Here is a 15618-nt window from a genome sequence, read left to right as displayed (position 1 = left end):
AGCAAAAAAAAGCATTACTACCTTCAAGTAAGAGCAATGGGAAATTTCACAGAAGCTCCCTGCATAAACCATGTGAGACTGGCTGCAGTCAGCAATTCTTTGTTTTTATTATTTAGCTTACTGGTTCTAAGAGTCCCCTAAGAAATATGAGGAACTCAATAATGGAACCAACCTCTCATTTTGATGACATTAGTAAGAAGGAACAGGATTCTTTTCAAAACAATAACGAAGCAAATCTTTCTCTTACTTCAGTGAAGGAAGCAAGTGGGTTGGAAAACAAGAGAAAAATTCCATTATTTGCCCAAGCCCTCTAAAATTCTGGTGAAAGACAAATTCCCTCATTTATAGCAATAAGACTTATATACCGCTTCAGAGGGCTTTACAGGCCTCTCTAAGCAGTTTACAGTGTCAGCATATTGCCCCCAACAATCTGGATCCTCATTTTACTGACCTGGGGAGGATGGCAATGGGAATACTGGTAGCTATTAACTTATCACATCCAGAAGGCACCAGATTTAGAATAGAATAGAATAGAATAGAATAGAATAGAATAGAATAGAAGAGAAGAGAAGAGAAGAGAAGAGAAGAGAAGAGAAGAGAAGAGATAATATAATAATAAATATCCTTTCTAGTTTAGAGGAGGGAGTGTGGTTGGTGCCTTCATGTCAAAATTGACTCCTGGTGATTGCCTGGAAAAGTCCCTGATCCGCAGGAGTAACTGTGCCATTCCCCAAATTTTGGGAAATAGTGCAAGGTGGCATTTTTGAGTGGCAATGGTGGCACTAGACCTGAAGTGCTGTTGTTCAGAATGGCCTAGATTGGGAGTGGGGAGGAGAAGGTAGAAAGTTGTTTCTCTTTTATTTGGTAGAGGGTGGCACACTAGCAAAACAAGTTATACGTTTTCTGACTTTTTGATATATTAAGTCAAAATGTTTGCCATCGGTACTGTTGATTAAACAATTTTAGGACCCAAGAAACACACCTTCTCGGTAATTATACAACCCTCTGGATTAAGGTTTCCCCAGAGATCCAGATGGCTTCCACCCTAATAGCTTTCCAGAAGGCCCTAAAGATTTGACTGTTGGCTTTGTGATAGGGTAGATAGAATCCATTTTGTTGGATATGTTTATAATGTATTATTGTGTAGTCTAGACTGCTTTCTAGATTGAGCCATGAAAATCAGTTGAAGTTGGGTGGCACTGAAATTAAATCAAATCAAATCCTAAATAAAACAAACTCATTATTGGCCACTCCTGGGAGCTTTCAAGAGAAAGTCTTAGATATGGTGTTTTACGGTGCTTTAGTATTGGGGTAACTAGTAGTCTTAGTTATGACTACTAGTTACGACTTTAGCAGCAAAATGCATGTTCCAGTGTGAATGCGGTTTATTGCACATCAAATATGATAGTCAAAATGAAGACAATTTATCTTACAACATACCCAAAAGTTGAAAAGACATACTATTCTTGCGTGGTCTCCACAGCTTCTATCACAATTTAGGCAGAAGCTATAGATATTTTGCACAATTTGGAATTGAAATTAATTTAACCTAAGATCTTAACCTCTTGTACTTAGTTTATACATTTGAATTCTCAAGTATGCAAAAGGTTTTCATAAAGTATGTGAAACAGCTTTTCTGCAAATTCTATAGCTGCCTTTGGCAAGTCTTATTTTCTTTGATTCTAATTATAGATGCAGCTTTATTTACCAATGAAAGGCTGTTCTAACTGAATGGCATCTCATTGTGTTATGTAAAAGTATATTTCAAGCATTTTGGGGAACTATTAAGACTTCTTTAAAAAATATTCCTGGTACAATGCTTTGAATTGCAAAGTGGTCTGCTCCTCACTAAGGGAACAAGCTTGCAGCATACAATTATCACTACAATTGAAAGGTATTGTGATTCTTTTCTTAAAGGAATCTCTATTCTTTTAATCTGATAGTGTACATTTTAAGAATAGTTCACTGCATCTGCTGATTTATTATAAATGTAAGTTTTAAACCATTTAAAGTCTTGTAATGATATACATAGAGAGAGAGCCATTTTGGTTTAGTTGTTAAGGCATCAGGCTAGAAACCAGGATACCATGTGTTTTAATCTTGCTTTATGCATAAAGACTGCTGGGTAATCTTGGGCCAATCACTTTCTCTCAGCCCTAGGAAGGAGACAATTGTAAGCCGCTTCTGAAAAACCTTGTCAAAAAACTGCAGTCTAAGAATCAGACATGACTGAACAACAACGAAAGACGATATAGTAAAGGTAAAGATTCCCCTCACACATATGTGCTAGTTGTTCCCAATTCTAGGGGGCAGTGCTCATCTCCGATTCAAAGCCAAAGAGCCAGCGCTGTCCGAAGATGTCTCTGTGGTCATGTGGGCGGCATAACTAAACACCAAAAATGCACGGAACGCTGTTACCTTCCCACCAAAGGTGGTCCCTATTTTTTCTACTTGCATTTTTTACGTGCTTTCGAACTGCTAGGCTGGCAGAAGCTGGGAAAAGTAATGGGAGCTCACCCCATTATGTGGCACTAGGGATTTGAACCGCTAAACTGCCAACCTTTCGATCGACAAGCTCAGTGTCTTAGCCACTGAGCCACCACGTCCCTTGGGGATATAGTAGGTAGAGCTAAACATCGCAAAAGAAGGAAGATTAGTATGCTTCTCCTAACCCCTACTTTGCTGTTCTCTTGTTTTGTCCCCAGAATGGCAAAATACCTGTAACAATACATCACAATTATTTTTTGTAACAAACTTTCTATACTGAAATATTTCAGCTAAGTTATTTAAATGTTTATATAGTCATGCTTTTCTTTGTATTTTTCAAAAAAGATTCATTTAATTGGGAGAAATGTTTAATTATAATTCTCAGATTTTTTTTTCAAATATTTTGAGTATTTCCATAGCACTCTTCAGAATAGTCCAAAGTTCTTAGTATACTTAAATACACACTCATTATACTATTTCCTTTGGATTGAACAGCATTATTTGTCTATGTCATCACTAAGATGACTCAATCAAAAGAAAAATATGTAAATATAGAAAAAGAGTAAGGAGTAACATGCAAAAGTAATTAAAATTAAAATCATACAAAATCATTTATTTATACCTTTCACTGTCTGTGTATATTTCTGTCATAAATTGTCACAACTTCCATTATGTCCATATATTCAGCTCATACATTCATCTTTTTCTGGGTTTCTTACAATCTTATTTATAGACTGAAATTTCATGTTTATCACTTGTATATGGATTTGTTTGCTTATTTGTTTATACTAAAGTTATATAAGGGATGGCCATTCCTTGATGCTGGCAAGGTAGCTACAGGAAGTGAGAATTGTAGTTCAGCATTATTTGGAAGTCCATAAATATTGTATTTGCAAGAAGAAAAACTAGCAGTGCTAATTACAACAAAAGATTTTGCATGGAACAACAGGACCAGTATCTCGTATTTATTCACTCAAGTATACAGAGTGTACAGATTGCAAATTAAATCTGTAATAGGTAAACTGAGAAGAATGTAACTTACTGTAAAAATACACTGTGGAGCTGGGCCATCTGAAACCTTTGCTCCAAATGAACAGAAAGTTTATTTTGGCTCCAGAATGGCTGTCTATTATTTCACTCAAACTTTATAAATCCTGCTGTAAACCCTGAGGACCACCTGTAATCTTAATTTGCTATCTCTGATTTTGTGAGGTTTTGGTTATCATTTTGCCATTTAAACATTTCTTTTAAACTTTTTTTGACTTTGCTATGAAATACTCTGGGGATCCTTTAACATTAAAAAACTGCACATGCATGCATACACATACACTTTAAACATTTAAATACATATTTTATTGGCATTACAAGTATAAATCATTAAATTAGTTGCCATGGTGACAGGCTATATGTCACCATTAAGTTTCAACATTGCTTGATATTTTTCAAATTGGCTAAAAAAATAGTAATAAGGTGTCAGGGAAACACTGTTTTGCTAGAAGATAAATGTTAATGGACTTACAGTTCCTGGCAGCTGTGGATGCAAAAGGATTTAACCTTTTGCTTTTGCTTTCATATCTACCTGGTACTAGTGTATTTCCACACCTACCACTGTAACAATTTGTGCCTCACACTGTGAATAAACAGAAAGTGCCACTGACATCCTTTCTGAACAACCACAATCCCATATACTTCCATTACTAATTTATCACTTGCTGCTTGTATGTAGACTGAGAGCTTATGCAATGGACACAAATTCCTTGTGTGTCCAATCACACTTGGCCAAGCATAATCTTTGATAAAACATAATCTTTGATAAAGCTTTCACTACCAGTTCCCTTCCCAAACTTTGGTCACTAGCCACAGTCATCCCAATTTTCAAAAAAGGAGACCCCAGCTTAGTTGAAAATTACAGACCAATCTCTCTGTGCTGCGTCACCTGCAAAGTCATGGAATCAATCATCAACCAATCCATTACCTCACACTTAGAAACTAACAACCTACTCTCTAATAAACAATTTGGTTTCAGGAAAAAATTATCATGCAACTTACAACTTCTCCACTGTAAAAACATATGGACTACAAATCTTGATCAAGGCAAAACAATAGAGGCAATCTACATAGACTTCTGCAAAGCTTTTGTCTCAGTAGTACACGATAAAACTAATATCCTATGGCATTTCAGGACCTCTTCACAAATGGATATCTGCTTTTCTGTCTAACAGACAACAAGTGGTCAAAATTGGCAATGCTCTATCAAATCCTGTTCCTGTCAAGAGTGGCGTTCCTCAAGGCAGCGTTCTTGGACCAACACTCTTCATACTATACATTAACGATCTTTGTGACCATATCTCAAGTAACTGTGTTCTCTTTGCTGACGATGTCAAACTATTTAACAGCACAGACAATACATCTATCATTCAAAAAGACCTTGATCATCTAACTGCTTGGTCTAAAACTTGGCAACTCCAAATCTCAACCAGCAAATGTTCAGTCTTACATATTGGAAAAAAGAACCTAAACACTAAGTACTACTTGATGGACATTACCTTATAGATGACCCCCACCCTGTTAAAGACCTTGGAGTTTTCATATCAAATGATCTAAGTGCCAAAGCCCACTGCAACTACATAGCAAAAAAGGCTCTAACACTTGTAAACCTAATCCTGCGTAGCTTCTTTTCCAAAAACACTACACTACTAACCAGAGCATATAAAACATTTGCTAGACCAATTCTAGAATACAGCTCGCCTGTCTGGAACCCTCACCAGATTTCTGACATAAATACAATTGAACATGTCCAGAAATATTTTACAAGAAGAGTTCTCCATTCCTCTGAAAACAACAAAATACCTTATCCCATCAGACTTGAAATCCTAGGCTTAGAAAACTTGGAACTCCGTCGCCTTCGACAAGACCTAAGTTTAACTCACAGAATCATCTATTATAATGTCCTTCCTGTTAAAGACTACTTCAGCTTTAATTGCAATAATACAAGAGCAACCAATAGATTTAAACTTAATGTTAACCGCTTTAATCTAGATTGCAGAAAATATGACTTCTGTAACAGAATCATCAGTGCTTGGAATACTTTACCTGACTCTGTGGTCTCTTCCCATAATCCCAAAAGCTTTAACCAAAAAGTCTCTACTATTGACCTCACCCCATTCCTAAAAGGACTATAAGAGCATGTGCATAAGAGCACAAACGTGCCTACCGTTCCTGTCCTATTGTTTTTCTCTTCTTCTTCCTATATATATATATATATATATATATATATATATATATATATATATATATATATATATATATATATATATGCTTATACCTCCTAATATTTACTCATATATATGTTTATATACTATATGATAAAAAAGTATCTTTTTATATGATACTTATATATATTGTTGTGACAAACTAAATAAATAAATAAATAAATAAATAAATAAATAAATAAATACATAAATAAATAAATAAATAAATAAATAAATAAATAAGGAATTCTATTCTACTGATTATTAAATTTCACTCTCACCATTAGAGGTATAATAGAAGATGTCTGACTAAAAAAAAATCAGCTGTCTTGTTTATGATTGTTATTATTATTTTTTCTTCAGAGGCTCTTTTTTTAAAACTGCAGTAACTTTTTAACCCACTTAAAGAATAAAATTGATTTCTAAGCAGTTCTCTCCTGCAGTTAAGGGTCATTAGGATTTACAAGAACTACACAAGACACATTTTACAAAATCTTTTACTACTTGGTTTTAGGAAGGTGCAAAAGATGTTTTGAGAAAATATTTTAATGTCTGCTTTCTCCCAATATTAATGATGCTATTATATTCATATAATTATACAATATTTATTTGATAATGTTTTAATTTGTTGTTTATATTTTTATAAGGCAAATGGTGGCTTCTAAAAATTATAATGGTGAATATCCTAAAAGACTTCAATAAGTTAAATCAATAGTAGAGAATAAAACAAAAAATAGATTTATTATTTCTTTATTATTCTCATATTTACAGGTGAGATGTTTTGGTGGAGCATCCTTTTTTAGTGGCATAGAAATCAAATTTGATTTCCCATTTGTTCAGTTTGGGTAAAATCAGAATGGTTTTAGAATTAGAGATCAATTAGTGATCATTATGAAGAATCTTATTAATGGAGACTATCACGTTCTTTATCTGGAAACACTGCTAACAAAGGTATCTACCATTAAGTGCTTATTTTGAATTTCTAAAGAGAATGTTTTTCTCTCAGACAGCAGAATATATACAGTATAAATGCATTTGTTCCCTACCTGAACTGAGACAGCACTATATTTAGATCCAAACTTGCAAGAAGATAGAAAATAATATACTGTAGCATTAAATAAATGCTTCATTTTAACTGAAAGCAGTAACTCTTAACAGTGTTCTAATTTAATAATCTCTACTTAAGTTAACTCGGTAGCTACTATTACTTTTAATGTTTTATAGTTGAACCGGAATTTTAAAATTCAGTTATTTCAAGTAATACGATGAGTTTGTGAATTACTTCTTTACTTACCGGCACATTTTGTCCTTGTTTTAAGTGCTGGTCCAGGAGATCCAGTACCCCCTTCACCTGGTCTAGTGAGCAATACACTAATTTCGTATTCTGTGTCAGGATCCAGGTGTCCAATTTTATACTTTGTTGAATCTACTGGTTGTATATCATACCAGCTTCCACTTGAGGTGCGATATTCTATTTGTCTCACAATGATGGGTCCATCTCCATTAATAGAATTGGCATTCAACTGTATCCATAAATAAGTTGCACCAACTGATGATAGTTGAGGAGGCGCAATGGGAACTGGAGGCTCTGAAACATAAATAATGAGTATATATGTATATGTAAAAAAACCGCATCTAATACAAAATTTCTATAGTTCTGACTTTTCTGCAAAAAGTATTGTTATTATTTATTTGTTCTATTCAGTATGCAAAAGAAGGGACTTGATCTCTCGATCTCTCTCTCTCATCCCTCCCTCCCTCTCTCTTTCTCCATAAAAGGCAAAAGACCAAAGCCAGTTCCCCACTTAAAATATAGGTAAGTTCATTTAACTTTTCAAATACACTATATTTTGCATAATCTACTTTCCTTGGTAGACATAGTTCTAATTTTATATCACTTTTTGATTATAGTGCATAATACACGAGGACAATCTACTAACACATTCCTTTTTTATGACCCTGAAGTCTTTTTTTGAGATAAGAGTTGGGGTGATTAGATGGAGTTGACTGTTAACTGACCGGATACTCTTCCTGATGCTCATGAAGAGTTTGCAGCAGGTATTTTTTCTTTGTGTCCTGGGAGAGAAACTTCTGCTGCCTAGGATTGAACTCTCAACTTTCCAAGTGGGAAGCAAGCGTCTTCACTACTCTACCACATTGCTCTGGACTATCTACTAAAACTCAGACATTTTTAAAAAGTGAGGTTTCTAGTTCTTTATGGCCATTAAAACAATGATTTAATTAGTTTTCAAGAAATCAGCCTTACTAGGCTGAAGGTGAATTTCTCAGAATGCGAGTGCTACCTTTCCTTTCCACTACATTTTACACTACATTTTAAATTTCATCATAGAGGAAACTGTGACAAACCCTTGTTTTTATTTCCATGTAAGCTTCCATGCTTACATTTCTTCATTGTGCTTTTTCAAGAATATCCATTTATAAACTCTCACTTTTTAATTTTCCAGCTTGTCTTTATATTACTGATATTCTAGTATATTGCTTAATACTGTGTTAAAAAGACTATCTTGTCTTAATTAAATTCAAAGTAACTAAAAACCAATTACTCCATTCCATAATCAACAAATGACATTTTACAAAATAACAAATATGAAATCTGTTCTCCTAAAATGACATCTAATAATTCTATTCATTTTTGTGATTAACACTTCCTAATGGAGATAGATGAGCACTTTATCACTCATCTTCAATTAGTTTAGAAATGATCTGTACTTTTTTTCCACCAAAGCCAGAACTCATAACATTTTTCAAATGTTCTTCTTCCTTTCCTTACAAAAACATGACCTCCGCTAATTATACAACTCAGAGAACTGCATCTCTGCTTTGGCTCTGAGGAATATTCCTGTTAAGCAGATTTAAGATATTTCTGTTATTTTACACATGAACTAGAACACTCTCTGAAAGCAATACCTTAATTAAACTTTTCTCTAGGTTGGATTTTAATCCATATTAAGGAAGAATTAAGAATCTTAAAATCCTTATCCATTTTTTTGAAGCTAGCATTGCTAAGCCCCTTGTCCTTCAACTTGAAGCTTGAAATTTTACTGAAAATGAAGAGGAATGTGGTAGCGCCTTTTCTGACAAACAAATTTTATAGGCATAAACATTCATGAACTACTGCTCAATTCATCAGATGCCAAAAGTGGCTTGACTGATATAGGCTTTAAACTCAGATGAGGCAGGGTGTGAGGGAAGAGAAGGCAGGATGGTTATGCAGAGTATCAACTAGCAATTGCAATGTGGTACATTTTCTGTTGTTTTTGTCTCCTATATCTGTATAACTAACTTTCTTCTTCATCTCCCACCCCACCTTATTTCAACTTCAGACTCTTCAACCATGACTCATAAACAAAGATGGGCTTTCACCCAGTTTTCCAAAGATGGGAAGGAGAAAAACCCAGTCTTTCATGAGGTGAATGGTCCAATGGCCTTTCCCAAGAGGAAAATTTGTGATAAGCAGCTCACTGCTGAGAGGAACGCAAGTCAGCAATCAGCAAACCAAACATGTTATCAAGGAAGGTCTATTGATTCCTAAAAGTGAAGAACATGAGTGAACATGAGAAGTGAAGTTGATCCTGTTCCTTTCTTGTTTCATTTTTGAACAAATTACACAGTCAAAAAGGTCCTGAAAAGAATATTGAGAGACTATGAGGAGATAGGAAGAAAAGAAAAAGAATTTAGATACATCCACACCTCTGATTGAATTTCATTGCCCATGGAAGGAATGGACAATGTGGAGCTAAATGGCTGGTTCAAGAAATGGTATCACTGAGAAACTTTGATTCCCTGATCTGATTCCTATCTAGAAAAAAAGATTCTGGTAAGAGATGGGCTGCAACTCACAAAGACTGAAATTAATACTGCTGTAAAACATCTTGATTAATTTGTCTACAAGAGTTTTAAGTTACATCAGGCAGGAAAAGATGTCAATACCATGGCCATGGTCCAAGCATAAGTTTAAAGCCTATACATCATACAACAAGAAAGGGAAAGACAATAAGGCATATTGAGGAATATACCAGGAGATATTGTAAGAAAAAGTAAGAAAAGTAGTACTAAAGAAGTCAGCTACCTGTACATAAATGCTCAAAGTATACTGAGAATGCTGAGAATGATCAATGCTCAGAAAAAAAGCAGGGAGAACTTGAAGTCCCAGTATGGGGATGGCAAATAGGACTTTGTTAGTATTACTGAAGCCTGGTGGAAGAGAATGTATTAGAATATAATACCAGAAGGATATAATTTGTTTAAAAGAAACAGAGCCAACAAAAGTGGTGGTGGTGGAGGTCGTATTATACATAAATAATGATGATACCTCTAGGAAATTCATGACCTCAAGGGTGAAAACTATACCCAAAGCACCTGGCTGAATACGGAGGGAAAAATAAACCATAATTATTCTGCTGCAGATGTGTATGTAGACCATTCAATCAAATAGGTGAAATTTTCGCAAATCAGATTTATGTACAGGAAACACACATTACTCTAATGAAATATTTCAACTATCTTAACATATGCTGGAAATCAAATTCTGGCAAGTGGGAGATCCAGCAGATTCCTCATGCGCTTTGTAGACAACATTATCACCCAAAAGATAAATGAAAGAACTAGACGATCAACTAATAGGTATCTACAGCAGGAGATAAATTGAAGAAATTGTAGGAGCCCTGGAAAGAGTGACCCCATGAATTTAGAACTCAGCATAATTCACCTAAGGCAGCGACAACAGAAGTTAGTCTGATTATTGTTCTAGATTTTCAGACAACAGACTTCAATAAACAGGGAGGAAAAGCAGAAAGAATTCCATGGATGGAAATCCTGAAGGAAAAAATAATTCAGGAGAGTTGGGAGATTTTTGCAAACAAACAAACAACCCCCCCCCTCAGATAATTAACGCCCAAACACAAACTATACCAAACAAACAAGAAAAATGAGACAAAGCTAATGAGACTAGTGTGCTTGCATAAAAAAAAAATCCTGGTGATTTGACAGCAGAAAAGAAACAGATCTTAAAATGAAAAGGGTGGCATATAGTAGTCCTCTATTCAAAACTATTCACCAACCGCAGTAACAACAGCACTGAAAGGTACTTATTACTGGTTTATTTATTTATTTTGTATTGCCGCCTTTTCACACATGACGACTCAAAACCGCTTACAGAATATAAAACCTCATTAAAAAAACTAATAAAAAAGAATCAAATAAATAAATATAATATTATAAATTCACCCTCCACCCTGGCGACAGCAGATCACATGAGCTATTTAATGGGCTCCATCCTGCTCTGGGTTTCCCAGGCCCGCTGGCAGAACCAGGTCTTCAGGTCTTTCACACTTATGACCATTACAGTATCCCAAAGGTTATATGATCAAAATTCAGGTGGTTGGCATCTGGCATGTACTTATAACAGCTGCACTGACCCAGGGTCATATGATCATCATTTGTAATTTTCTTAGCCAGCTTCTGACAAGCAAAATCAACGGAAGAAATCAAATTCACTTAATAACTGCATGATTATCTAAAAACTGCAGTGATACACTTAACAAGTGTAGCAAGAAATGGTAAAATGGTTAAAAGTAACTTAACAATGAAAATTTTGGGCTCAGTTGTGGTCATAAGTTTAAAATTACCTGTATATCAAAAACCACTCATTAAGGAAATATTCCAAATCTGTAAGAATGGGATTAGGCTATGAAATAGAACAGGCTTCCCCAACCTAGGGGGCCATGAGGGGGTTACAACTGGGCAGCAGAAACAGCCAGCGAACGCGCACACACAAACACATGCATCCTCACTTGTGCAAGCAGTGGACAAGTATGAGCGCCTTCCATTTGCATGACTGGCAGGTACATGTGCACACTCCTAGCGCAAATAAAGCTGCATGCACATGCATACCTGCTGGCCGCTCAAGCAGAACCATTCCTCTCCCCTCCCCCACCAAACCTCAAAGCCGAAAACATTGGAGAACTCTGGCTTAGATTGAGCTAAAGCTTGCAATGAATGCCAAAAATAACTCCTAAATAGGATCTCTGGGCATATATCGGACAAGAGGAGAACTGAGGAAATGTTTGGTCCACTAGTTAGAAAAGTCAAAAGGATGGTGATGGGACAGCATGGTAAAGATTGGAGACAAACTAACATTGTTACAATCCTTAAAAAGGGAGGAAATTAGACCCAGGAAACTATAGACCAATTAACTTACATTAATACTTGGGAAATTTTTTAGAAAAGATACTCAAATAGTGGGTTTGCAAGCACATAGAAAGAACAATGTAATGATTAGAAGCTACCATGCACTTGTTAAAAACTATTCATATTATTGCTAACACTATCATATAGCCCATAGTACCTGACGGTAGGACATAATCCAGTGGGTGGAAGCTTTATAAAATTTTATAGAGTAAGATCCAAACTCAAAATAAGAGGCAATCAAGGGAGCCACTACTTACTGAAGTTGAAAATAGCCTCACTGGCTATTTTCAAACAAAGGTTAGACAACCATCTTTGGATGGCCTAAACATTCCTGCACTAGATAGGGAACTGAATTAGAGGACTACCAAAGTCCCTTTCAACCTTATGATCCTAATGACTTCCTAGTGATCATTCAAATATTTTGACTATTGCTCTTCTTCTTTCCTACTAAAAACAACAGTTAATGAATTTAACATAGCTGTGTATGACATATCCCACAACTGAATAAGCCTATAATTATTAAATAATAGCACAAAGGTGATAAATGTCATAGAAAAAGTAATACAGATACAGATATACTTCAGTTACTTCTACTTACCGGATAAAAATGACAAATCTCTCAACTTTTTAAAATGCCTACAAATTTTTTCTTAATTATTTTATTCAATCAACAGACACTCATTATTAGTATGTGATGCTAAACTAGCTTAAACATTTTAATATTTATTAATTCACTGTCATTTCAAAGACAGTTACTCCATTGTTCATAATCCAGAGCTTTGTGCAGAATCTGTGCAATTTAAATAGCTAAGGCTTAACTTGAAATGATTTAGGTTCATTTAAAATCATTAGTGTGTTTCTTCAACCAAAACACAAAATAGAGCATCCTGAGGCATTTATGTAGTCATGCTGAAACAACAGTTAATTATGTTCTGATTTCAAGTGCTGGTAAGGACTGTTGAACTGCCATTCAAAATTCATATTCAGGGCTGAGGCGACCGAGGGTTAGTACTTAAACCAATTTATTTTAGGCTATACAAGTATTTTAACAGACTTTGTTTTTAAAGGTATTGTATCCCTGAGGGTACTTTATATGAGTACTTGATGTGCTCAGAACACCAAAACCTACCACTATAGCTACTATAATATGTAAAGTAATATACCTGCCTATCCCAGGTTCTTGAGAAGGACTCGCTAGGTGAACAAAAAGGCCAAATCCATTCAGAACACCTGGCTGACTGCAATGAACAGCAACAATAACAACAGCAACATTTTAGCTGAAACTACCTCATTTAAATTATATGCAACTGACTCACAATAAATTTAAATGCAATAGATTTAAAATCAAAAAGTTATTTCTGCAATGATACCTCTGCTCCTGCCATTAGGCAGAGTGAGAAAGTCATCATCATGCTTGATTTTGCTTTGGAATGTCAGAAAAGGAGCAGCAAATTAGCTATTTCCTAATAGAAATTTCTGCTTCAGGAACTAAACTATTAGCTTGAGGCTTTGTATTCTTATACTTGGGGGCGGGAGGTGAGGTCTTCCAAGTGTTTGCAACTCTGGTGGTGAATCAGAGACTATCCTTTTGTACTATAGCTTAAACACTGATCATACTTCTGTGAAAAGGCTTCTACAAGAACATGAGTAAGGACAGCTATTCCTGAATGGCCACAATGTGAGGATTACTTGAAAATTACATGGTAGATCATTTAAATAATAATGAGTCATACACAGAGTCATAGAAACCAGTCCCTGCTAGGTTTTTAGTATTAAGATGTAAAAAGAATGTTTATTAGGTGTGTATGAATGAGTCACTAAGTAGAAAACCATTAAAAGATCCTATTCATGGCAATCATATCAGAAAAAAAATACTGTAAATTTTACTATTGTAAACAAATAATGTGGTTGAACCAAAGACACAGCTAACCTTATTTATGATATTTAGTGAGATCATTAGGCTATACCATATCATCAATTTACATCTTTAATTTTGTGAAACATTATCTTTAAACTTGCCAGTTTTCAAAATGGCGTTTTCCACACTTTTACTTTCCTCACTATCTGTTCTACAGGTATATTCCATGTTACTCAGTGTGTGACATCTTTCCTTTTAACATTAAGAAATCAAAACCAGGAATACTAACATAGTTTCCTCCCATCCCTTATTTAAACATTTGACAAAATGCTTTGTATTTCTGACACCACTAGATTTACTATATATGATTCTTATATCAAATTACTATATCAAATTCTTATAATCTGGAATTTCCTTGGGCAGTTTTATTCTATTTCCAAACTAATCTCTGAAAAGGAGCTACATAGTGTGCAGATAAAATGCTAATTTAGTCCCCATTTAATCTACTATTTTCCATTTTTGCTATGTCTGATTTCTTTTATGTTAACCTGAAGAAACATAGACACTAAGCTATATGCTTATTTTTTGACAATTGTGTGCTTTACAATAAATGGATTACATGTTCTGACTTCTTAAAAACTCCACGACAGATTATAGGTAGCAACATTATGTAACTAAAATGATCAGCCTGTTAAAGAATAAACTCTCTTCACCGTCTCCTCTCACAATCAAGATTAATATTAAAGTATTTTTAGGATTAATTTATTTTATATAATTTACCTTATATATATTTTTAGAATTAATTTAACTTATATTAATTTTAGGATTAATTTACCTTATGTCAATTACTCATTGTAAAAAAAATATGAAAATACAAATTTTCATATGTAATCATATTACATATGGATTATAGCATGCTTTATTTTCTAGCCCCTAGATGAATCAGTTCTGGTGTCGTGACATTCCAGGAACAAACTGCTTTTAGCATAAGCAGCTAAATGAACTGGACTGGACTGGGAGTAGGACTAGAACTAAACTAGACTAGTAGAAATAAACTACAGATTGTTTTTCCTGGGATATGTTTTCTATGATATAGAAACTGAAATTCATGGCTTGTTTTACCATAGAAACTAAACATAATTTCTGACTCTGGCTGACAACTCAGAGTCAACAATTATGGTAAACAATGTGTTTTGTTTAGCTGCTTCTGCCAGCAGCAAAAGTCACACAGGAAAGTCAAGTATTTTCTCTTCCTTTTTCCTTTGTTTGGCAGGAGGCAACCCCCCCTTTCATTTTTAATTAATATTAAATCAAAATTGAGACTGACATCTTAATTTATGATTATGAAATAAGACAGTCTCATAAGGCGTTTATATCTAGTTTGTTGACCAGTTCTGTTTGACCTAATCAGACTTCATTCTGCATTTGGACTTAATAAAAAATTCTGACTGGTTTAAAAATGAAAGCCCTAATCTTCTTGGAGGCATGCAAAAAGTCAGAAAGGAAATTAAAGGTTTTTTTAAAATTCATATGCATAGTGCCAAATTAAGGTTGGAATTATGTTTGAAAAGATCTACATATGCCATCATTTTCTTTATATAAATGCCTACAAATACGAAAACATTTATGCATGATAAATCCCAAAAATGCAGCAAAAATACTAACATTATTCTTATTTCTGTGGCTTAACCATTCAATACTAACCAGAAAGCCTGAAGGGGAACTCAGAAAAGTGTGCTGAGTTTTACTTTACTGATGATGATAATAATAAATTAAAACCACATGCTTCATTGAAATAAGCAATTTTTGGTG

The 15618-nt window shown here is 34.5% G+C and overlaps 1 protein-coding gene across 1 annotated transcript in view; it reads right to left on the bottom strand.

Annotated features, from left to right (window-relative positions):
* Positions 1-15618, bottom strand: part of PTPRM (protein tyrosine phosphatase receptor type M) — a 544777-nt gene that overhangs the window by 283710 nt on the left and 245449 nt on the right. Inside the window, exon 7 of the mRNA XM_058178627.1 lies at positions 7033-7326. Within this exon, the coding sequence (XP_058034610.1) occupies positions 7033-7326 (294 nt within the window). The remainder of the gene's footprint in view (positions 1-7032; positions 7327-15618) is intronic.

Source organism: Ahaetulla prasina, chromosome 3 (assembly GCF_028640845.1).
Source record: "Ahaetulla prasina isolate Xishuangbanna chromosome 3, ASM2864084v1, whole genome shotgun sequence".
Lineage (NCBI taxonomy): Eukaryota > Metazoa > Chordata > Lepidosauria > Squamata > Colubridae > Ahaetulla > Ahaetulla prasina.
The sequence above is the reverse complement of the archived record's forward strand: the minus strand, read 5'-3'. Positions and strand labels throughout refer to the sequence as shown.